Raw genomic sequence first — 24,861 nt, forward strand, 5'->3', positions numbered from 1 at the left:
GGCGGGGTCCACTGCCAGTCCTCTGTACAGTAATCTGGTGTCTGGAGACCACGGAACGCACCTTCCCCCGTAGGTTGTTCCACCTCTTTCTGATGTCATCCCGTGTTCTTGGATGCTGTCCCACTGCGTTGACCCTGTCGACAATTCTGCGTCATAGCTCCATCTTCCTAGCAATGGATGTCTGCTGCACCTGTGATCCGAATAGCTGTGGCTCTACCCAGACGATTTCCTCTACCATGACCCTGAGCTCCTCCTCCGAAAATCTGGGGTGTCATTGAGGTTGCATGATGTGGTGTGGGTGATGTGCGAGGGTGTGTGTTGGTGTGTGTTGTTTGAGGTGCGTGGATGTTGTGTAAGTGATGGTGTTGTGTGTCTGTGGATGCTGGTGTTGGTTTAGATAGTCTCTCTCTCTGGCCTGCTTTCAAATTTCTGGTAGTAAGGTTTTGTGGGTAATGTAGGTGTGTGCTTTATATTGGATTGGGTGTGTGGGTGTGGTGTGTGTATGTGTATCGGGTGTTTCTATTTCGAATTGTCCAATGTGGTTGTGTTTTGTATATGTGCGTGTATTTTGAGCGTGGCGGTGTGTACTGCCAATGGATTACTGCGGTTGAAAGACCGCCACGTTGATTCGTGGGTCGTGATAGTGTGGGCGTATTCTTGTTGGCGTGACGTGTCGGTTTTGTTATCGCCAGTTTCTCACTGACCTTTGGTGTGGCAGACTTGTGTGGGTGTCTGTATTGTGGCGGATTCCGGGCTGTGGGTCGTAATACCTGTAGTGGAATTCCGCGGCTGCAGCGGTATGTTGGCGGTCTTCTGCACGGGGGTAAGCGGGATTTACCACCAGGGTTGTAATGAGGGCCCAAATCTCCATTTTTATAAAGATGCTCACAGAAGGGTGGGGATGAAAAGCTTACTTAGAGGAGGAATTGTCTCCTTGGCAGCTGTAGAAAGACGTGGATATCTTACCTTTAGAAAACCAGCCAAAGCGGAAGTTAAGTGAGACATGGCTGGTTTAAGAGTACTTATTAATGAACAGTAGCACAGACTAGTAAACTAGAAATGCCATACAATGTGCAACATCATTTGGAATACATGTCTCCAATGCCCTCCAAACAAGACACTCTGAAAGGACTCTGTTTTGATCATGTCTGCAGACATGAAGGAGCTATTCCTTTTGGAATCCAAATGAAGACTGCAATCCTAAGACAAAGTATGATACTAGTACTATTCCATCCATTTTACTGTAACTCTCCTACCAGGCATACACCCATCTACTATGCACAAAAGGGCCATAGTAACATAACATAGCGTGTATTTGTAAAGCGCATGTATCACCCGAGGGGACCAGGACGCTGAATAACAGATGTTTATTGTTACCTAACTCAATGGTACTCATTTTGTCGACCTCAGAAGGATGAAAGACTGAGTGGACCAGCCGGGATTTGAACCTGTGACCATGAGGTCAAACACAGGCCTCTACAGTGGACGCATTAGTCCACTAAGCCACCATACACGGCCTAGATCCGGAGAGAAAAGTGTCCTTGGAATAACAAGATACCGGACATACCCAAAAAATTTTGATTCTTCGCAGGTGACTGCTTGTAATTTTTTTTTATCCTGTCATCCCATAACATGGAATGCAATAACATTTGATCTGTGGGTCTTGGATATCAGGCTGTTTTGCCACACTTAGGCGGTCCTCCAGAAATCCCCCTTCAGATCTACCCAAAAAGTGACACTAAACAACTGGAGGTGCTGGAGGAAGGAATTATTCACATAATATTAATATAATTGTTAGAGAAGGTGCCTAAATAATTACAGGCTTCAAACTAAGGCACATCATCATAGTCAAAAAAAGGGCAGAAGGATAGGTCCCATTTAGAATTTTACCTAGTTCAACAAGTATTCAAGGAAAACAGCTGTAAATACAATGATTCTCCGGGCGAAGGAAAAATAGCGTTTTAATGCATACTTTTCTGTCAAAGGGCCCCAAGTTTGAGTGGAAATTCCTATGATTTTGTATCAGTAATCAACATTACCACATCAGGATACTCTTCAGCCTCAAATCAAGACCTAGTACTATCAACAAATGCATGGTTCGTATGCCAGTTCCCCTCAAAAAGCAAAAGTAGCATTTAATTACCCAAACCACACAACTAATTGTTAAATACTTAGTTTGCTCAGAAGCTCATGGAGTAATGTTAGCTACTTAGTATTTCATGCTGTGATTAGGCACGCCCCTGAATCAGCACAAACCCTCACCCAACCATAGTTGAAGGAAAGGTATTACTGTTTAGTGGCATAGGTTCAAATAACCTACAAGTAGTCTATAATAAAAAAAAAAAATCAACAAGCCATCATACAGGCCTGTAGGAACTATTTCAGTACAAAATGGCTAGTATTTCCTCAAAAGAGATATGTAGGTTAGTAAACCAGCTCTCGATGACACCTACCTACTTGGCAACTCCTTCATCTTCTACTCAGCAATGTCATATGTTCGCTACTGCTTTTATGAATAATGTATGGAATATTTCTGATGGATACATCTACCTGTGGATTCCTCCCTTTTTGAATGCTCCCTTTGCGCCACCATTTGACAACAAAAAAAAAAATCTTTCTAGCTCTCCACGTCGACGAGGACTTCATAATGTAACGGCTCCGCAAGCTACTCCATCTTATGTCATTGGAGCCATAAGAAGTCCTCACCGGCGTGCTGACAGTTCCCTTTTTTCTGCGCCTTAGAGGGTAACAGTTTTTCTACCTCTCTGTGTGGCTACACTGTTTCAAGGGAACTTCATTGTCGAAGTTTTGTTTGTGCTACAATGACTCCACCAAAGAGGTCGGGTTTCAAACCCTGTCGAGAGCGTGGAGGTCACAGGAAAATTGCCTCTGGTGCCTAAGTTCGGATCACAACATTAGAGATGCTCTTTGTGTCAGAGCATGAACCCTGAGGTACTAAAAGAAAGAGAGGCAAAGTTGTTCCTGGCAAAAGCTAAAAAGGAGAAGCAAGCCTGTTGTAGATCCAGGCCTCAAGAGGAGTCGTCGTTCTACAGGTCTTCGAAGTCGCACTAGAAGCAGCGGTGTCATAGTTCACGGCGTCCTTCATCCCATGATACCTCCCCTTGGTCTTTGTCCCCAGCTTTGAAGTCCCGGCACCGCTCGACTTAGGAAATTAGTCCCACAACCAAAGTCGCCTGAGTCATCACCGGTGCTGTCTTTGGTGGAGATCTCAGCATCACCCAGGAGTCCTGTGGTGCAGTACTCTCCTGTGGCTCCACTGGACCAGGAGATGAAGAGCAGGCGACTGGTCAGGTTCAGCCTACTCAGCAGGAGCAAGAATATCTGTCCTTTCCAGCCCCAGGGACGGATCCTACCAACTTCTTAAATACTATGTTTAGCATTTTTAATAGAGCTAGGGCCTCCTCTGGTGCACCTGCGGGCCCCACAGGTCCATTGGCCTTCTCCCTGGGAGGTTTCCTGGCACCTTATAGGCCGGCTCCTTTCCTGCCTATTGGCCCATATCCTTAGTCTGTAACGGCACAGAGAAAAACACCTTCACCATGGGAGGAGTTTTCTGCACCACCAACGCTGATTCCGAAGTCGGCTAGATCTTGTCTGGTGTTGAATCACTCTACCCCTGCCAGGAGTAAGGTCCCGGTGCCTCAACAGGCTTCATCGGCGCATTCTTTTTTGACTCCGTGGGTGGAATCCAGGCTGAGATCCAGGAGGGAAGCCAGTATTTGGAGGACCAGCACTGTCAGGATCTCAACGAAGGGGAGATTCTGATGCCTTCCCAGGAGTTAGAAGGCATTGAGGTGGCGAGTGGGCTGGACATGTCACCTGAATGGGAATTATTATCCCCAGGGAGCATACCCCCTCCGGACGTTACCTCGTATCATGGGGTAATTAGGAAGGCAGCAGAACTTCTGGATTTATCACTGCCCACTACAGAACTAAAATTGAACATTTTAACAGAGGTTCTCCATTCTTCCTCTTTGGCATCAGAACCCTTCTGCCATTCAATGAGGCTTTGTCAGAGCCAGTCCTAGAACTGTGGCAGAAACCTGTTTCCACTCATGCAGTTTTAAAATCCATTGTCAGGAGATCTAGGGCAGCACCAGGGGATCCTCCGTTTCTGAGCCAACATCCAACACCTGAAGTCCTGGTGGTACAAACTTAATGCTCGTCGAGGTCTGCACCTGGTTCCTTTTCCACAACTCCTGCTGACGGGGAGTCGAAGCAGATGAGGCAGTCGGCAAAAAAGATCTTTTCATCTGGAAGTATGGCGTTGAAGTAATTCTAATGCCACTTGCCTGTTGAGCAGTGACATCCAGGCGCTGATTGATTTGGCCAAAGAGGTCATCCTCAAACTGCTGCAGGATGTGCAGACTCGTTTTGCAGAACAGTCAGGTGGCAACAAAGCAGGTTATTCAATCAGGCCTGGATACGGCGTACTCTGTGGCCAGGGGCCATGGGGACTTCAATCACCAGCAGAAGGCATGCATGGCTGAGAGGATCCGGGTTCTCTCCTGATGTGCAGTCCACGTTCATGGATCTTCCATTCAATGGATCCAGGTTGTTTGGCTCCAAGGCAGATCTGGCCTTAGAGAGTTTTAAGGAGAGCCAGGCCACTGCCAAGTTCTTAGGTCTTCAGACATTCTCCACGACCCACAGACTTTTGCGTAGGTTTAGGTGGTTAGGACGCAGCTCCTCCTTTCGTGGGAAGCAGCACTTCCAACAACAGTAGTCTGCCAACTCCCTCTATAAATCCTACATAGGTCTTGGGAGAGCTAAGCAACGTGGTGCACTCCACCAGCCTTCCTCCTCCTCCACTTCATCCTCCTCTGCTAACCTTTCATGGAAGCAACCCTAGTTCTCCCACCCTTCACGAGCATGTTATGTGGAGTGGGGAGGTTGATTCATGTCCTTCAAGAGTGGGAGGCCATAACAATGGACAGTTGGGTGTTAGACATTGTAGGAAAATGGTATGCCCTTTTCTTCTGGGAGTTCCACCCTCCCTTCCCTCCCCAACAAAGTTTTTTGTTCAGAAGAGCATCTGCTGCTACTTCAGCAGGAGGTACAAATTCTGCTTTTAATGAGTGCAGTGGAGTTAGTTCCAGAGCAGGAAAGGGGTCAGCGTTGTTATTCAAGGTTTTTTCTGATCCCCAAAAAGGATGGTCGTTTACAGTCGATCCTAGACCTGAGAATTTAGAATTGGCTGCTCAAACAGGAAAAATTCCAAATGTTACCCTTTGCACAGGTGCTTCTTGCGCTTCCAAAGAAGACTGGATGGTTTCCATAGACTTGCAGGATGTGTATTTTCACATTCCCATCCTCCAGTTGCACAGAAAGTATCTCCGATTCACAGTAGGTTTGCAACATTACCAGTTTTCAGCCCTTCCATTTGGTTTTACTTATGCACCTCGAATCGTCACAAAGGTGATGGCAGTGGTAGCTGAACATCTCAGGCGGTGGAGAATACCAGTATTCCCTTACCTGGACAATTGTTTGATCAAAGCCAGATCTCCAGAGTTGGTGCAACATCAATTGCTGGCACAAAGCAGCTGTTGTTCAACCTGGGGTTTTCCATCAATTACCCCAAATCTCAACTGGAGCCCTTTCAGAGCATACTGTTCATAGGGGTGGTACTGGACACCACAGCAAATTGTGACTTTCCTCCTCCATAGAGGGTTCAAGACATTGGGACTACGATTCTGGTGGTCACTCATACACAGTGGCACATGAGGGCCCTCCAGTGGTGCCTCTGCAAGCAGTGGTTTCAACACAACATCATTAAAATTCGGCCAGTTAGTGGGTGTCCTTTTACAGGAGCACCATGCCTCATCATCACGACCAATAGTTGCTGCTCTCCACATCTATAACATGAAGTCCGTTAGCGCAGCTCTATATGGGGCTGAACCCTGGGGCTTCGAGGATGTAAGGGAACTCACCCGTCTAGAGAATATGTTTATGAGAAAACTCACCTCTGCCCCCAAGCACCCCGCTTCTTCCTCTGCAAATGGATCTGGCCTGCAAACCCCTAGGCGCTATAGCTGGTCTTAGGCCGCTGTTGTTCTGGAGGAGAATCATGGCAACTCGTGAACTTTCTCCCTATGCCACCGCCTTTAGGGAAGTTTGCTCTTTGGATACCTCCAACAACATCAGGTAGATCCACTCAGTTAAGTCAGCATTGATTGCCATTGGGATGGGAAACTTGTGGGATTTTCCACACACAGGGCCCCTACCGACCAAAGAAAGACTGAATTCCTGCTATTTGGAGTGGGTATCCCAGTCCATATCTCGCTCGCTCTCACTAGGGCGTCTATCTAGCGAGTTTCTGGACTTCAAATCTACCTGGTCGCTAGAACCTTACCTGGACTGCATTGTAGATCTGACAGATAGGAGCTCTATATGCAGTTCAGATTTGGTTCCCTCCTTCTTAATACCTTTACCAGCAGATGGCAAAACAAGACCCCAAATAACAACTTATGCCCCTGCTGTACCCTGTACCAGGTGTCAGCTGCCCATGTTTTCTTTGTTTGTCCATCCTACGCTCACCAACATAGGAAATGGCTCACGCCAACTTGCAAACGGCTTGGGACCCGAGATAATGCTGTGGCCATGAGAATCTTAAAATCAGACTCCAGTCCGCCCATTGCCATTGCAGTTGCCGAATTTCTCGGGGGAATGTGGCACACCAGAAGGAAATCGACTAAGACATTCTAGCCCCAAGTCTTTGTAGTTATTCATGTCTATGTCCCAATACTGTATCTTGGAACTGTGTTATGCCATGTTCTTTTTATTGTACTGCATTTTGTGCACTATTGTTTTTCTTATTTATTTCAACCCAACCTATTTTATGAATTCTAACCCATTATTTATTGTGGCGCTATGCAACTTTTATGGCAGTGGATGCCGAAATAAAGTTATTTTTTTTTTAATGAAAGTTGTCAAGGTGGGTCATTCTTTGCACCAAAATATGTTTTGTGCTGGCAAAGAAAGAGCCTCCTGAGGGCATTTGGGCTCATTCGACTAGAGCTAAGGCTACTACTTCGGCTTTGGCTAGAGGTGTACCAGTTGTTGATATGTGCAAGGCAGCAACTTGAGCTTACCGCCACACTTCTGCAAAACATTACTGCTTGGATTCAGAAGGAGGGACGACCATTTTGCCCGTTTGGTGCTACAGAATTTCTTGGTATGGACAGACACACACCCACTTCCGAGTGCAGGACTGCTTTGGGACTCTATTAAAAAGATGAGGAATCCACAGGTAGATGTATCCACATCAGAAGAAAGAACAAGTTACTTACCTTTGGTAATGCTTTTCATGGTGGATACAGTAACTACCTGTGGATTTCTCACAGACCCACCCACCTTCCCATTGCCTGTCTGAATATACCAAGAAGGAAATTGTTGTGTATATTTTGTATATGTTGCAAATTGTATATACAGAATATATGTTTTTATATATAAATGTATATATATTCTTGAGTTGAGTTCGCACATGCTGTGTTTGCAATGTTGGTGTTCACCCATTTACCTCGAAGGCACGAAAAAAAGTGTGTGAAACCGATGTCAGCATGCCGGCCAGGACTTCTTATGGCTCTGATGACATCAGACGGAATTGCGTGCAGAGCCATTCCATAGTGACGTCCTCGTTGACGTGGAGAGCTAGAAAGAAAACATTTCCGTCTAATGCTGGCACAATGGAAGTATTCAGAAGGTGAGGAATCCACAGGTAGATACTGTATCCACCAGAAAAAGCGTTATCCCAGGTAAGTAACTTGTTCTTTAGATTTCCTTACAAAGGCAACATCTTCATGCTTAAACTCTACAGAAGAAATTATAGGTACAGCCCAACTTACTGCTTTTCCACTGTTAACAATAGATGATATTACTATCATTTTAAAATCTATAATCTACAGCCCACCATTAGATCCAGCACAACCAGATGCTTTATTGATGGCAGGCGATATTATTCTGCCCATTTTACTTAAGATCCTAAATAAGCCCTTGGCCTACAGTAAGGTTCCTCCGGCATGGAAGCATGCAATTGTTAAGCCTTTGCTTAAGAAACCACAAGCTGACCCCCTTGAGGATTGAGAATTATAGACCTATTTCACTGCTCGCAATTCCCAGAAATTTTTTAGAGAAGCATGTCAACAAGTCCCTCTCTACTTTTCTTCAAAATCACTCTATCCTTGATCCTACTCAGATAGGCTTCAGACCAGAGCAGAGCACTGAGACCGTATTGCTAGTGGCCACCAAGAAGCTCTGGGTTATTTTGGACTAGGGTTGTTCGGCAGCCATGGTCCTGCTTGACCTCAGTGCAGCTTTCAACACTGTGTCTCATTGTATTTTAATTCAGAGACTGGAGATTGCGGGCATTACAGGCCCTGCACTCAAATGGATCAAGGCTTTTTTTTTTTTTAGACAATAGGAGTTTTCAGGTTTGGGATGAGCCCTCTTTTCAGCTAAATATCCTGTTGACTGTGGAGTCCCAAAGGGCTCCTCATTGAGCCCATCTCTTTTTAATCTATACATTCTTCCTTTGGCAGAAATGGCACAGGCGCACTCATTGATCTTGTGACCGATAGGGATAACACTCAGCTGATTCTAGCACTTACACCCGAAACTACTCATCTGTCAGATAATATACAGGTCTGTCTTAAAGAATTCACTGAATGGATGTCAGGCAGCAATCTTAAACTCAATGTTCAGAAGACAGAAGTTATCATTAATGTTAGTAACGTGTTGCTGGAATGAACTGGCATGGTCCCAGCATCTTGGAGAGTGACCAAGTCCAACTATGGCTGTAAAAAGCCTGGGCTTCTGGTTAAACAGCAAACTTAATATGGAGACCCAGGCAAAAAAGCTATCTGTATCCTGCTTTGGGCTACTTCACACATTAAGGAAGGTTATTCATTGGCTGCCACCCTCATCAAGGAGGATTGTCATACAAGGGCTGGTCAACTCCCGACTGGATTACAGGAATTTCTTGTTCTTAGGATGTCCACAATACGTCCTAAAGCGGCAGCAGGTTGTTCAAAATGCTGCAGCACAGACACTCTTCAGGACTCTGAAATTCCAATCTTCCGCTTCAGCAATGACTGCCTTACATTGGTTACCTGCTCGGAAAAGAGTTTACTTTAAAGCCCTATGCTTGGCCCATCATGCCATGCAGGGAAAAGGCCATCCTTTGATCCGAAATATGCTGTACTATTACGTTCCTAGGAGACCACTGAGAATTCCTTTCTGCAGAGTACTCCTAAAAAAAGAAAGTAATGTGCAGTGGTCAGTCATTTACATATCTTACTATTAAGTTATGGAATAGTCCTCTGCTCCAATTAAGACAACTATAGCAAGAAACGTCGTTCAGGAAACAATTAAAAACCTACCTATTTTAGGCCCAACTCTGATCCTTGCTTCTCTCCTAGGTGTTTACCTCAGCGCCAGGAGGCCTTTTAGGGGCCGCTGTGCCCTATACAAAAACCTAGCATACAGCTTATTGTAAGGAAACACTTCATTGTGTAACCCAGTGATCATGAAAGTATCAATAGAATTTGACCTCCGTGAACCTTCCCACAAGAGATCCATGCTTGTACAGGTTGAAACAGGTCAGGGGTGACAGACAATAAAGTGCAGGCCACTCCAGTTGTCACTGTAATGGTGGGTGAACTTGGGCAACATATGAATCAGGTTATTCTTCAGGCTTAACACCCCACATTTTACAAACGACAAATACCTAAAGGCTTGGGATGCAAACATCAAAGGCTTGTCAACAAGAGGTCATTGGTTAACCTCCAACAGCTCTTGCACACCATTACCCTAGCATTATAAGTACTGTGTTTGTAGTCTGGTGTTTTCAAGATCTGGTATTGGATTAAGCTATCAAGGCTTAAAATTACAACTGTCCGCAGGTGCACTGTACCCTACAGTACTGATATTGAACACCTTCCTCATTATACCAGTGTTCTTGATGGCTTTGTCCACAGAAACTAGTCCTGCCATGGGTACAAACCAAATTGTGGCCAGCTGCAGATCATGGTTCAGAAATGGAGTATCAAGGAACTCCATCTCTTATCAGTGGCAATACACAGGAAATGACAGTACTTAAGCACATAACACCAATCAGGCAACCATTTTCAACACCTCGGTCAGACAATGTCCTGATTTCCACCAAACCAGGGGGTTGGCTCACCAAAGCATAGAAGGGTGCTTGCAAAAGGCTAGTGATAGCTTCTTTGTGGACCTACCATTTCAGGGTCTAAGATGAATTGGGCAAGAAGACATGGAGCTGCAGCAGTTCCGGAGGGAATGGCTTCCAAGCAATCCTGTCCACTAGAATTATCCTGCATGTTCAGCTTCCTTCCCTCAGTATTCAGTAAGGCAGTGAGACAAGTTAGATGACTGCTGTTTGATTTATTTGTGTGTATAGCTGTGGTGGAACAGACTTGTACCTTTTAAGAGAATAGTCAGCTTCCAGTAGAGATTGTTATATGGAGTATTTACTTCACACCAACCGTAGTAAACACCACAATATCATCTCCATTTCATGGCCTGTTCAAGCCACCTGTCAGATAGTGGCAGTTATAAATCTGCAGATTGAGCTCTGTCTACCTCTCATTCTTTACAGACTAAGGGCCTGATTTAGTTCATGCCGGAGGCTAATACTCCATCGCAAACGGATATCCTGACCGCTGTATTATGATCCCATTATATCCTATGGAGATCGTAATACTGCCGACAGGATATCGGTCACGTTTGTGACGGAGTCTTCCATCCGCCAAGATCTAAATCAGGTCCCAAGCCCCCTTCACTATATACATCTAACACCAGCAAACTCCCCTTTATTATTCTTCCACACAATGTGAATAATGATTTTAGAAATCATTGTAGGAACACTATTAAACATTGAAACTAGTGGCATGAGGCCAGGTAGAATACTGTTCAGAACTCAGGAGTGCTTAGAGTATCCAAACCAAGCTAGATAATGTGTTTAATCTCATGCAAAAGCAAATATCACACCAGTTGGGTGATTGGCCAACTCTGAGTTAAACTGAAATGCATTATCACCAGGGATTAGTAGCATCTCAGTCCGATCCTCAATTTAAGAAATAATGAACAGATGCTCTACTACAGATTTGAAGTGTTGTCTGGTAAATTTTATGTTCACGAACAAGGAAAGGAACTAAAGTAGTACCCCTAAACATTACAGTCTGTATGATCTGTCATTTTGATAAACGTTCCTAACTCTAGTGTGGTGAGGAACCACTGACTCCTTAAGAACAGCATAACATAATATGTACAGATGTTTAGCTCATGACATATTTAATCCAACACCAAGATTTCATTTGTCTGGTGTGTTGGATCTTCCTTGTGACTTGTGTCATTTGCAAAGATCTAAGGCGATAGCCCCTTCCTGCACCCCTCCAGCTCGGGAGTTGGTGAGAAACTGAGTTGTTTTTCCTAAATTAAATGCAGCCTCCTCGGATAGTAATGTATTGGTTAACTCTATTGCTTTCATTTGTTACTACAACATACCCCAGTGCTCTTCTGTACCACAGCTTGACCCCACTCCATACACCACTGTATGCCCAAGCCCACACAGTCTTTGCTGTCGAACAACAGGACACAAAACCAACTAGCAACTAGCCATCACACATGATGAGACCACCCTGATCTCATTTAGTTAGCACACTCATATCTCAATTCAGCTTTCGCCACAGTAGCTCCACAGTAGACAGGAAGGTTGCTCCACCCACCACCAGCCTGCACACCACTAATGTGGAAGACTGCAAGCCCACCCCTCACTGCTTGTTCACTTATGAGTGTCTTCAAAATTACCTATCACAGTAGATTATGTCACAGCCACCCTGGAGGCAACCCAGACCACTGATTACTTTTCTCAGGGCCTGTTCCCATCAAAAGGATTTTCTATGGATTTTGTTCCTCAGAATAAGAGCTGTGCTAAATTTCAGTGCCATCTGGTTAGCAGCACTTGATGCCCTCAATCTCTACATTTGAATACAAGGTTTGATACTATGCTTTACTATAAGTCAAGATAATTTAAATTTTACAATTGAAAATATTACATTTTAGAATTCACTCTTTAGGGGGGCTTTTTGGCAGCTAAGAGGGCACAGTGGTTAAAAAAGAGAACAATTGAGGGTCTTAATAATTGAGGATCACTTTATTAGATCGTACAAGTAAGTTCACTGTTGTGGAAACTGATTTCCCAGCTGGTGAATCGACCTCTCTCTTTGCCAATGCGATTTGGGGAGTGGGGGCTAAATCCCTCTGTCCGTTCTTGTAGGAAAGTATAAACAGCGTGGCTAAGAAGTAGCCTAGGAGGCTGCCTCGTACTTGTAGTTTTGTTAATTGATCACTCTCTCCGACCCTCATTAAATATTCTTCTAGAATATACCCTGTAGGAGGAAAGCTCCCAAAAGGGTCTCCGGTGCCTTTGCAGACGTCGGAGCAACCATGTTTAGAGTGTTTTGTGTAGAACCAGCACTGGGGAGCAACAGAGGGGCCTCTAAGAGCTTTAAGGGCCTGTTAAGGATGAACTTACTGTTAGGTTTTGTCCAGGTTTCGAGTTGATCAGAAAAGGCGAAAATCCTGTATGGTAGCATACTTAAATCTGTTTCCCCATTCGTTTCACCGACATGACATTTTATGGGGAAGCGTTTAAGGGGAAAAAATGTTAAATCCTAATCAATCACCTTCTTGCCCTTAACAACTGAAAATAAGCCCATGGAGCCTGTAATTAGATAATCTTGTGTTTCAAGTGGGTTTTCTCCCACCCTACAACCGGAGAGGAAACCAGGAGGTTGTTTAGAGTCAAAAACCGCCTTCTTCCCCTAGACTATGAACCCGAAGTACTCCAGCTGCCCATGTGCAGTTTCCTTGCACTGAGGAGTCAGATAGTTTGGAAGAATCAGTGCCTCAAGATGTACAATGTTTAACCAGGTAAAACAGTTGCAGGGAATAGTGATATTATTGATCATTTTAACACCGAATGCAATCTTGTATTTGACCAGTCTAAGCACCATCTCTTCTAACAAGCACAGAATATAAACCAACACTTCTGCAGCCCTTGGTGCCTCCATCTTGGATGTTGTAAATCTTATGCAACAAACCCTACACAGTATTCTTGAATCTGTGTTTTTACATGAGGACAAATCTAAAAGCATACAGGTTTCTTAAAAAGCATTATAGAGGAGCTTAAGAAATACATTTCCTTTATTGTATGCCTACTATGGTCAACCTCATGGTGGATTCTAAGGATAAAAAGGAAGGAACCCGTTTTTCAGATCATTAACAAAATAGAGTAGGTAGCTTTTGATACATTTATTTTTAAGGTCCCAGTGCTAGTCGAAAAAGGGAGACTTTTATATTCTTCAAAAGATGTATTCTGACCCTTGGGGGTCAAAAAAAAGAAAACGAGAAAGAATATCCAGACAAGCAATATTAAAAACTCTGAGTACAGTAAGAAATGGTACTGGAGAGAGCATTAAGAACTCCAGTATCTCATTACATCTCTTGAACAATGTAAACCTCGGAAAACCTCCAATGTTGAGAATTTCCCGATTAGCACCCTGTGGTCCTTCAAGTTCTAGTACAATTGGTAGAAGGATCTCTCATGGTAATGGTGATCTTGATGCATGGAATGGTTGAGACATTTTTGGATCAGTTCTACATTTCGTCATAGAGTGAGATGAAAGCAGTTATATCTGGTGAACAACATGTTTGGGTCAGGAAACTGGAGGGCGATGGATTTGAAAGGAAAAGGACAAGAATATCAAGTGGTTAGAAATTAAGACAAGTCAGTTTGCTCTACGCAGTTTGAAGGGTTATTTAAAGGGAGGCTCTGTGTTGTTGAGGATTGACAATATAACAGCAGTGACAAACAGATTGGGGGGTAAGCAGATCAAAGAAACTGACAGACTGAGGGAGAGTTATGGGAGTTTTGCTCGGAGTACAAGAGCCTTGTTAAGAGTTCAGTATTTACTAGGGAAGCAGAATATGGTGGTGGACAGCAATACACACAATTAGAGGGATTGTAGCAATTGGAGTGTGAGTATGTACATTTCTCAGAACTTAAGAGCTGAGTTTGGGTCAAATAGTGGTCAATTTGTTTGCTTCTAGTTTGACGTTTCAGAAGGAGAAGTATTTCAGCTGGTGTACGGATTCAGGAGCAATGGGAATTGACGTGTTCACCCAGATTTGGAGGGATCTGAAAGGTTACACTTCCCCTCCTTCTGCAATGGTTCACAGTGTTGGTCCAGGTGATGATGCAGAGATGCCAAACAGTACTGATTACACCTTTTTGAGTAACTCAGATTTGGCTTCCATCTGTAGTGGGGTTGGCAGTATAAGTCACATTATTTGATACAGTCTTGCGGAGGGAAGCTGAAAAGTTTAGAAGGGGAGGAGCATCCTCTGGTGGGGTTAGGTATGCTCAACCTTCTAGTTTGGAAAATATCAGAAATTCCAGAAGATTTGCTGAATTTCTGGAAAAGCTTCAAACCTTCTTGATGAATCTTGGGCGTCAGGAAGTAGAAAGAGATACAGGGGTGAATGGAATGACTGGGTTTGTCAGTGCTTGGAAAAGGAATTGGATCCCGTGGAGGATGATGAAGTAGAGTTTGCAAATGTTTTGGCAGAGTTGTTCACAAACAGGTTTTCCCATTGAAAAGTTAATTGTTGTAGGTCGGCGGCGGCAGTGGGTCATTCTTTGCGGAATGCTTGTCAACTGGAAAAGGTCCTTTGATTTGTAGGGTGATGAATGGTCTTCATTTGAAAATACCTCCAAGATCACGGTATAAAAGTATTTGGAATATAAATGTGGTATCAAGACTGTTAGAGTCTTAGTCAGGGAATAACAACTTACTGTTGAAGGAGCTGACATGGAAGTTGCCAACTCTGCTTTGTGTATTTCTTTTTGAAGGGTGTCTGATGATCAGCATTGGGTTTTACCAGTAGGTTTTATCAGCTAGATGGGGTGTTATTTGAGATATGGAGAAGGACCAAGAGACTGTCAGAATCTAGTTTTCATTTGACATTTGGAGATTATCCGAGGTTTTGTGTGATAGGTTGTGTAAAAGATAGGAGTCAAGAGTGCAAGAGTTCAGATGTGACAGGCGAATCAACTGTTAATTTCACATGTGAAATCATGTAAGTCTGTTTCGGTAGTTAATGTTGCTAGATGGGTAAAGATTGTAATGAAAGACTCTGATGTAAATATTGATAGGCTTAAATGGTATTCTTTGAGAGGAGCGATGGCTTTGAAAGTAGACGACAAAAGCAGACCAATAATTTGTGCAAGCTCTCTCAAGGACACTTTCTCCCCTTTCAAATGATACACCTCTTGCTTTATTAACTTTATTTTCTTGGCTGGTAATAGAAGTTGTACATTTACTGTATCTGTGGTGAAACCTAAACATTCCTGTGGCTGGGAATGGATAAATAATGATTTCTCCTGATTGACAATAAATCCCAATCCCTCCAACAGATTTGCCAAAACCAGATACTTCTTCAATGCTTCTTCTTTAAACACCCCTCCTCTTAACTCATGATAAGAATATTGTCTAAATATTTAACCATTCTCACTCTTTGCTCTCAGAAATAACCTACTACTTGCTTTAAAACCTTTGTAAAGCATCACAGAGGCAAAGACAGCCCAAATGGAAGACTCTGGGACTGGGACAAATGCCCTTCCCACCTGAACTGAAGAACCTTTGACTCTCTGTGCCTACTGGAATAGTATAATAAGCATCTTTCAGAACCAGCTTCACCATCCAACCAGACTCCGGCAGAACATCCCCCAACATCTTGAAATTAACAGTAGACCACAAAACAATTCAAAGACCTTAGATTTATCAGTGGCCTCCAACCATCATGCCTTCTTCTCTACCAGAACCCATGTACTCACAAAAGTTTCTTTATCTTTCAGCTAACTTTACAATGGCCTCTTTTTCTAACAGTTTGTTGAATTTCCTTCATCACTACTTCCCTCTGTTTGAGATTGACAGCCAATTCCCTTGGCTCCTTTTTTTTTAAATGGAACCTTTTCGAATTGTAATATGTAACTTCCAACTGCTGCAATTACCCAAGAGCCCTGAGTTATTAACTTTAACTCTCTTACAAAATGCCTCTACCTGCCTCCCACCTTTCCAAGGGTAGAACCAAAAATATTCTTCAAACCTTGCGCAAATGAGGACTTTTTCCTCTCTGTGTTATATTCCTTCCGCCTCTACCTCTTACCTTCTGGACTTTTATTTGACACACCTCTTCTTCAGATAAGGACCAAACTCCTTATGCTCGTTACTCATGGCCCTTTGTTTCTATCATCCTTCAAAATCGATTTCACAGTTTCCTTAACTGTATCTTTAAGTTCTTCCCTCACAATATCCCCAACTCTGTTGTACTCATTATTCCAATATTTTCTGCCATCCTGTTTTTTGCTACCCAAAAAGCCAAAATGCACCTTAAATTATGCATGCTCACGGCCCTCACATTAACCTTCCAAACTTGTCACATGTAAAACTCTCTCCTTTCAACAACTTCCTTCATGAGCTAACTCCTCAACTGACACACAATAATAAATGCACTCCTTAGCATGATACCAGTTCAGTCAGTAAAGATTGCACTCAGCTACCGATAGCATCTCTACATACTGGCCTTTCTGCTAAAATAGGGGACGTGCCTCACATGAAAGGCCAAATTCCTTTGGAAAAAACATACAGCAACGCGTGATGCATGCTCAAAACAAAGGTTGTTGCCCTCTGTAAACCAGCTGCTAAACCTGCAAGGGCAGTTTTGCCCTTAATTGAACATGCAAGCTTGCACAATTCGAGAAACGCGCCACCACGCAGGCATGAGAAAACTGTTAAAACGAATCCCTAGTTGTTAGGTAGGAACGAAAAACAGCTTTTTGCCACATTTCTAGAGTTTTCCTCATAACACATTATGAATGTTTTTTAATCCTCAAATACTACTCACCTTTTATGCCTAAAAGCTTAACAAAAATGTTTAAAATTCCTTTTTAATAAAATATATTGAAAACAAAACACAAACCCTTTCCCAAACCACACTCTCACCCACACCATCCGAAAATTGGATTGAAGTCAACAGTAAAGCCCAACACCTACATAGTAATATATCTCTCTTAACAAATCACAAAAAATACTTATCTGCTGAGAACCAGCAAAAAAAGAGAAGTTTAATGGGTTTTATGGACTGAATGTTCATTTGGTTTGAGTCATACAGTGTGCTTTTCTTGGAACTTTGAAATGTTTGCTGCTTGGACGTGGTAAATAAAAGATGTATGTATAATGCTAGCCTCCTGTGCAATCCAGGTGGTCTCATAACTTTAGTATCCACCAGAATCGCAAAAGGGGTTTCTCAGATTCCAGCAAAAAGGTAATGATAGCATGCTGTTAAGATTAATCTGTGTAATAAAGAGGAATCACTACATAATTTGGTAATTGTAAATATGTATATAAGCACAAGGGGAAAGCCTCATCATTCGAATCAGTTCATTCTGTCCCTATGAGATTTACATCCTTTTGTACGTTGTTTTCAAAGGTTATGAATGCAATACAGGGGGACTTCAATATGTATCTTAAACCCCTTCAGGAAGGTGCCCTTTATGGAAAACTGTTCAGGGCTTATTCAATACTATTCCCAAATTTTCCTAAGTGCCACAAATGTAAACATTCTTGTAGAGCAGGAGTTTTTTAAATGATTTCTACTATCAAACTCTCGGCAATTCAGACAATGTAATCAGGGGAATCTAATATATGCCCGATCGACCTACGGTCAGGCATGGCACTTTCATTTAATGTTGGGCTTTCAGTTCTTTGCATTGTCAGGAAGCCAATCTCAACTGAGAAATGTCTCCTAGAGACACAGTTATTCCCTTAGATATAGAATTTGTTTGACAAATCTTTACGAGAATGTGTTCCCACATCATCCAGTTATTGTATGACTAGCAAAAAAAAACTAAGAGATCTAAGAAGTCTGACCTTGGACTCAAACACAATCAGCAACTATGTGGCTATGATAAAAGATCTGGTCGGCTGTTCGAAAGTGAATTGGGAAAGGTCTACCTTAAAGGCAAACTTTCCTCGTCTGCATGGGAAAATGCGGGTACCTTGTTTTGATTCCCTGTGCCAAGCGGTGAACAAGAAGTTAAGCAAAATTAAATGGGCAAACACTCTTCATATTGATATCAATTCTTATTGAGGTGTCCATGGTCTTTATAAATCAAGGATAAAACGGAATAAAGCACATTACTATAAGAATAACAGGAATCAAATGCTGACTGTAATCGTTACAAAGAAGGTTCACAGATTTTGGAAAATAGTGAGATTAGGTGTACATGGTAGGGAAACAAGGGCTTGAAGTATGGTTTCCGTAGATGCATGAGTGAACTGCCGGTTAATATCTAAGGGGGAAGGTGTGGGGATGGTACAGCAGAAGGGTCACTTGTTGGTGATGACTTTCGCACAGTTTTCTCAGAACCAGCAGTAAAACATACAATTGCATTGATTAAGCGAACAGGAGCAGTCAGACCGGATGACCTGCCAGCAATCATAATAACATCCAGTGTAGATTGGTGGGCAAAATTGTTTTATGGGGTGTTCTAGTGGTTTACCTTAACTAGGGCATAACCAGTACATTTGAAACATGTCATAATAAAATACATTCATGCAAAGGGTTACCCAGCAGATCCTAAGAATTATTGTTTCATCAACCTAATAGATGTGGCCTCAAAGGTTTGCTTAATCCCATTAGAACAGGATGGCATTAAAGTGGGGTAATCCTCTTTAGATCACTTATAGAGCCTCTGGGCTATAGTGCCAAAAAAGGTTGTGGACTCCATACACAGGTGCTTTGCGGATTTTGAGGCTGCTTATGACTTGTTCAATAGGGAAATGATGTGCTTCATATTGCGATCCCTGTAAATATGTGATCCCATCCTAGAGATAATAAAAGAACTACACAAGAAGAACTAGGTCTGTGTGGCGTTGGATTTTAGTGGCAGCCTCTCTAGGAGCATAGTTATTAATAATGGGTTGCCTCAAGTATGTGTGTTGGCACCCACCCTATTTGCCCTCTTTTTAGCAGACCTCCCCAAAACACTTTAAGCTGCACACTCATTCTGTACCAAAATGGAGGGCTTTCATATCCCCTGCCTCATTTACGTGGATGACCTTGTAGTAATGGATAGAACTCCTGTCGGCCTAAAATGGAAACTGACTGTATTTGGCGAGTCCTGCCAAACAATTAATTTTAATAACAATAAAGCTCTGGCTTTTGGTAGGAAGCAACATCAACCTGTTTGGCCAGTAGAGCAGGCGATAATTGGGAAACCTGAATGCCAAATCCCTTTCAACCATTAGAGGGCAAAGAAAATGTACATGAGAATACAGAGGTCCATCTCTCCATTTACTCTTATAGAGTGGTTGGGCCGCAAGTCTTAAATGGAGTGGAACTGCTATGTCTGAGTAATTATCAAGATTGGGAAAAGATGGAAGGTGACTGCCTAAAAAAATCTACCATCCCTACTGAAATGTGTATTTGAATGGAAACAGGCCTTCAATCCTGGTTCACCATCGCATTGGTGCGCTCACTGAGATTTTGGAGCAAACTGATAACGTCAGATCAGCCAATAATTGCCGCGGTATGTAAAAACAAGATAATTAAAAGTGAACTCAGTCATGAAAATAAGTTAAGGATTTAGTTATTTGCAGTGACAGCTGCGTTGAAAGCCATTAATTTTGCTGTTGCTCAAGCCCTAGCCTACTCAAAGAAGTGACTGAGTAGGGTCAGAGATTTCAAGAAAAAGGGATCTTCAATATTTGCACGTTCAGCCTTCAGCTTTCGAATTATGTGAATCCTGAGAATCAAGTGCTTCCTTTCCATATTAACATGAGCACGCACATCTACACATGCATAGTGCAGTTTTTAAATTTATAATAGGACCCCCACCCACTTTATGCACACAGCATTAGGGATGTCATTTAAGAATGCAGAAGGGCTGTGTGCACATGGGTTGCAGATGCACTGTACAAAAGTTCATATTTGATTAGATTGTTGTTTTTCTAACTCAACTACGGAAAAATGTTGAACTTTTTTTTTTTTTTAACAGTATATTATAAAGTCAGGATTGTTAGCAATGAGATTCTTGTTCCAAATGTGGTATATATTAATGTATCTTGAGCCTTGGCGAGATTTTTAATGACTTTAAACGTGTTTGTACCTTGCCTGTGGTTTTATGTGTTTTGTACTGAGGGATATTTAATGTTTTAGTATTGGTATGTATTTAATGGATATTGAGAATGTTTCTGTTGTTTAAGAGCCAGTGACGCAAATAAAATTATTGACAGGCAGACAGTTCTTACACATCTCACAGCATTGGGAGCATGAAATATGGATTAAGGCAAATTCCTAAATTCTCAATTTTTTTAAACGGATTCCTAAGGAGTAGAATGAGGCTACATATTCATTGAGAAATTAAATCAAATTTACTCCTAATTAACTGTTTATATCTTTTGCTGTTGCAGGAGTGGATCTCTACACTTTTCCTTTCTGAACCTTGATAAACATCGGGAATGGCTTGAATATCTACTGGAGTTTGCTCAGGATGCGGCCTCAATTCAATACCAGTATGATGAGCACTTTCTGGAACGTGACTACACTGGCTACGTGCTGGCCTTAAACGGCCACAAGAAATACTTTTGTCTCTTCAAGGCACAGTCCTCCATAGATGAAGATAAAATACTTGGGGCCTGTGAGGAACTCGATTTGTCTCCAGCTTCTGGAGAAGGACTAAGGAAGATATCAAGCAGTTCGGGGCCTGGTCTCATTAAAAGAAAATTGAACAAGTTATCTCTCTGGATGGAGCGTCTCTTGGAAGGCTCCTTGCAGAGGTTCTATATTCCTTCATGGCCTGCACTAGACTGATGGATGAAATAGAACATCCGGCACTCTTGATTTTTGTGCAACAAGGACAGTGCTTTCTTGGATGATTCATCTAAAGGAAACATCTGTAGCTGTAGTTGATGTCTCCTTGGACGGGTGTCCAAGATGTTTATAGCTCTCAAGGACTCTATTAACGTCATCCTAGGATGGGATGCCTAGAGCGGAGATCTTGTAAAGGACCATAGAGCCTGTGAGGTCTACTAGACCTGGATGATGCTATTCTGCCTGCCCCTCCCTGCACATGTAGGATGATCATCGTTGCTGCCAAGTACCCCCATCCACCACCCGTTTTGTGTCAGCCTCATCGTCCTGTTTGCTAATTGTATGTTTCAGTTTGTGCTGTGTTTTTTCTTTTACCAGCTGGATGCTTTATTCTGCCCTCAGAAAATCACCAGGTTGGATTACAGCGTTTTTTGTAGTGCCAACAGTTATTGGCGTAGATGAGCGATCATGTCTTTGCTGGAGTGACTACTGGAGAGAGGCAAAGGGAGCTGTAGGCGATCAGGGCCAAGATGGTCATGATAGACTGCATGTTATCTGTTTCCTTAAGGATCCCCAGGAGAAATTATAGGTCAGCCTTTCACTGGTATGTACCGTCCACAGCCCTGCATTATAGCAGACATCTGACTTTCGGTTTGGAGAAGCTGGGGCTTAAAGCCAGCAGAGTGAGGAGAACTACAAGGAACAGTTCTGGGAACGAAAGCTGTGCTCTAGGAGATTGTGTATCAGTTCTACAATTTCCAGCATTTCACCAGGTCTGGCTAATTCTTGAGTTTTGTTATTATTAAAAGCAGATCTGAGCCAGAATTCCAGGCGACTCCTATTCATGTGCACTGGAATATTTAGTAAAAAAGAAAAGAAATGTATTTTCATCAAGTCTGTTCTCTAATGACTGTATTTTGCAACACATCTCTCTCTATGTGTTGCTTAGATGCAGCTTCATGGATCTGTGAGTAGTTTTTAGAGACATCTTTATTTAAATGTATCTTATCATTCTGTGCTTGTTTGTTACCCACCAAATTGGAAATCTGCTTTCCGAGAATATCAATTTTGGATTAGGTATTGGAAACAAGGCTAAGGTTCCTGCTGTGTCATGTGTCACTCTGTACGTGGTGTTTACCATTCTTCCTCGACTCTTTCAATCCTCCCCTGCCATTTGTGTTCACAGGTGTAACTTGCCGTGGTTTTCTGTTGCGGCCTCCCCATGCAGGATAGGTACTATATATACTATGAAGTAAGTGAACTTTTGCAGTAATGGCATATCTAAAACTAGTTTCGTTGAAGCCTTCAAAAAGTACCTACACTTGTTGAAGTAGACTAATCCGAGAACATACAGACTATAGTATGCCTTGAGGGCACAGTGCCACAGCTGTTTTATGGGCCTATTTTAGATGGTCTTTTGTATGTCCAGGTGGAAGCAGGTTAATGTATGTATGGTTTTCGTTGACAGGCAAAATGTAAATACTGTGGTTGGTTCAGATGGGCCATTGGGTGCTTGGGAAAACCAACCATTGCGTTTGCCCTGCACATACTGACCATCAGGTTCCCGACAACCATTTCCTTTGAGACAGACCTTGAACCTTTAATCAACCTGGGAGAGACAAGGCCATTATGTAGGTTGGGACAGACTGGGAATTTAAGTGCGTTGAGAAAGACTGGACTGGACCATTGAGATACAATTGCACCTTTTTGAGTCACTTCCTGTGAGAGATGGCCTTTGAGCGGTCCTCCCGTAAACATGGCACTTTCATTGTGCTTCTGGGTCAAAAAGGCCACCTCTTAACCTGTCCCAAGCAGACCTTCGGATTTGCTCTTGGATGGATGAACCAACTTCTGATTCTTAGAACTAAAGAGCCATTGGGTCTCTGGGATAGAAGGGTTATCGGAGTTCCCTAGTACTTTTGGCCTGTTGTCCATGACCTGTAACTACAAATGCTGCTGGGTACCTGCGAATTCCAGACTGGTGAAAGGTGTGCGCCGACTTGCTCTGTAACCCGGGAACTTAAAAGCCTTGAGGTGACCTGATAGTTAAAGGATGCTGGGTGATCAGTGACAGACAGATCAGCTGGTGCTCTGTGACAGACTAAATATAAGACTCCTTTTTGACTGCTGGACACTGTGGTGTCCTAGGATGGATTGGTTGTTTGGGTGTTCTGTGTTTGACTGACTGTTGGAATGATGAGCCATATGTCCCATTATTAGCTGATTGACAGTCATCGAGGAACTCATGATCTGACAGTTCCCAGAACTGACCTGGCAGATCCTGGTTCTGGTTACTCCAATAGGGGCTTCTTTGAACTTAGTTGCTCCTACCGGAGTCTCAGTGCACTGTTGGGGAGTTTGCACTTTTTATACTTATGTATATTAACTTATTTTACAAGTTTGGGCTCATAATTTGTTCTTGTTATTTTTATTTTTGTACCTAGGAAAAAAGCCAGCACTGAAGGTTCGGTTTTTTTTTTGTTTAACATGCCAACAGAGTACATTAAAGCTGAAATAAACTATTTTAAGATCTGACGCAGTGGACTGTTTTTAATTTTTACATAGTGGCACTTTAGGTTCACTATACGTGACATAGCTTCACATGTGCACCATACCTGCAACTGTTGCCCACCTTGTGGGACAAGGTGCATATTTCTGGAAGCATTACCTAATGAGGCTGCATGATACAAATCATTGCTTATAAAGATATAAATAAAGGTTTATTGTGTCACGCAAAAACTATTTTAGGAAATGGACTAACTGCATAGGGCAGTCACTCTCCCCACCCCAGACATACAAGGTGCAAAACATTCATGCACACATGTAAATACCTTCATTATATAGATACTACCTCTGCCTACAGGCCAAATTGCATCCTTTCAAAACCTGGCTGTGTATTTAGTTAATAGAATTGTGTTTTAATTTGGGAAAAGGAGATGGCACTCAGCACAACAATCCAGATTCGTTTTCCATGTCCCTGTTTAGGCTACAATCTCCAACCACTGCAGAGCTCGGATTGCAATGGCTTCAAGCTCATGGTAACCGCTGGCTGGAGGGAGAATTGTGGAAAGTAGACTTTTGCAAGCAGAGAAATACGGAGGGCAAAAAGCCTGTGCTGCCGAATTTTTAAGTTTGGTGCTTGCGACATTCATGGCAAACATGCTGTAACCAATACACCTACACAGAGTACGTCTATACAGAAAGGGGGAAAAGGCCAGCCATCTTAAAGTGGGCAGAGGATCAGCCCTATTCAGTCACTGGCACTTTTGTTAGTGTCCGACTTTTTTTGCGACAGTTGGCTGGAAACGCATTGGATGCTTTTCATGCCAGGCACTGTGATGTATTTTCCTAAATTATATGCGACTTCCAGCGGAAATGAGTTCATCTCCGTAAAGCTCTGCAGTTTGTGCTTTTTTCAACTCTATTTTTCTCTGGCTTATGACCGATGCCCTGATTTCTTCAAATTACGTGCGACTTCCATGGTAAATGAGTTCCACTCCATGATGCTCTGCTGTTTGTGCTTTTTTGAACTGTTTATATCTGACCCAAGCCCGATGGCCTGAAAGTGGTGGTCAGAGTGGAGGAATCTAACCACTTACTAAACCTAATCTAGAACCTATGGGCGTAAATAGCTATCCTTTTGCTAGCAGTGGGAGGAATATGAGATAAAACGTTATTCAAATGTTTCTCATTTCAGAAATACCACAATCTCCTTGACAGCTCTCGAGCAGGTGTCAGACCAGGGACGGGTGCAGAGTCTGTGCTAGTAGCTGTTGAAATTTAGGATTATAGACTACTCCTGTGAACCAGCTAGATTTCTCCTCCGGGACGTCTCTGCCACCTTTGATTCAGTGGACGGTGCCCTTCCGTAAAAGAGGCTTGTGA

General features: G+C 42.8%; 1 protein-coding gene across 2 annotated transcripts in view; it reads left to right on the forward strand.

The window, feature by feature from the left end:
- Positions 1–23,511, forward strand: part of DNAJC16 (DnaJ heat shock protein family (Hsp40) member C16) — a 332,457-nt gene extending 308,946 nt beyond the window's left edge. For both annotated transcript variants that reach the window (XM_069240270.1, XM_069240271.1), the window contains exon 15: positions 20,577–23,511. In XM_069240270.1, coding sequence (XP_069096371.1) covers positions 20,577–20,976 — 400 coding nt within the window. In that variant the 3' untranslated portion in view covers positions 20,977–23,511. The remainder of the gene's footprint in view (positions 1–20,576) is intronic.
- Positions 23,512–24,861: the final 1,350 nt, after the last annotated feature.

This window comes from Pleurodeles waltl, chromosome 6 (genome assembly GCF_031143425.1).
Source record: "Pleurodeles waltl isolate 20211129_DDA chromosome 6, aPleWal1.hap1.20221129, whole genome shotgun sequence".
NCBI lineage: Eukaryota > Metazoa > Chordata > Amphibia > Caudata > Salamandridae > Pleurodeles > Pleurodeles waltl.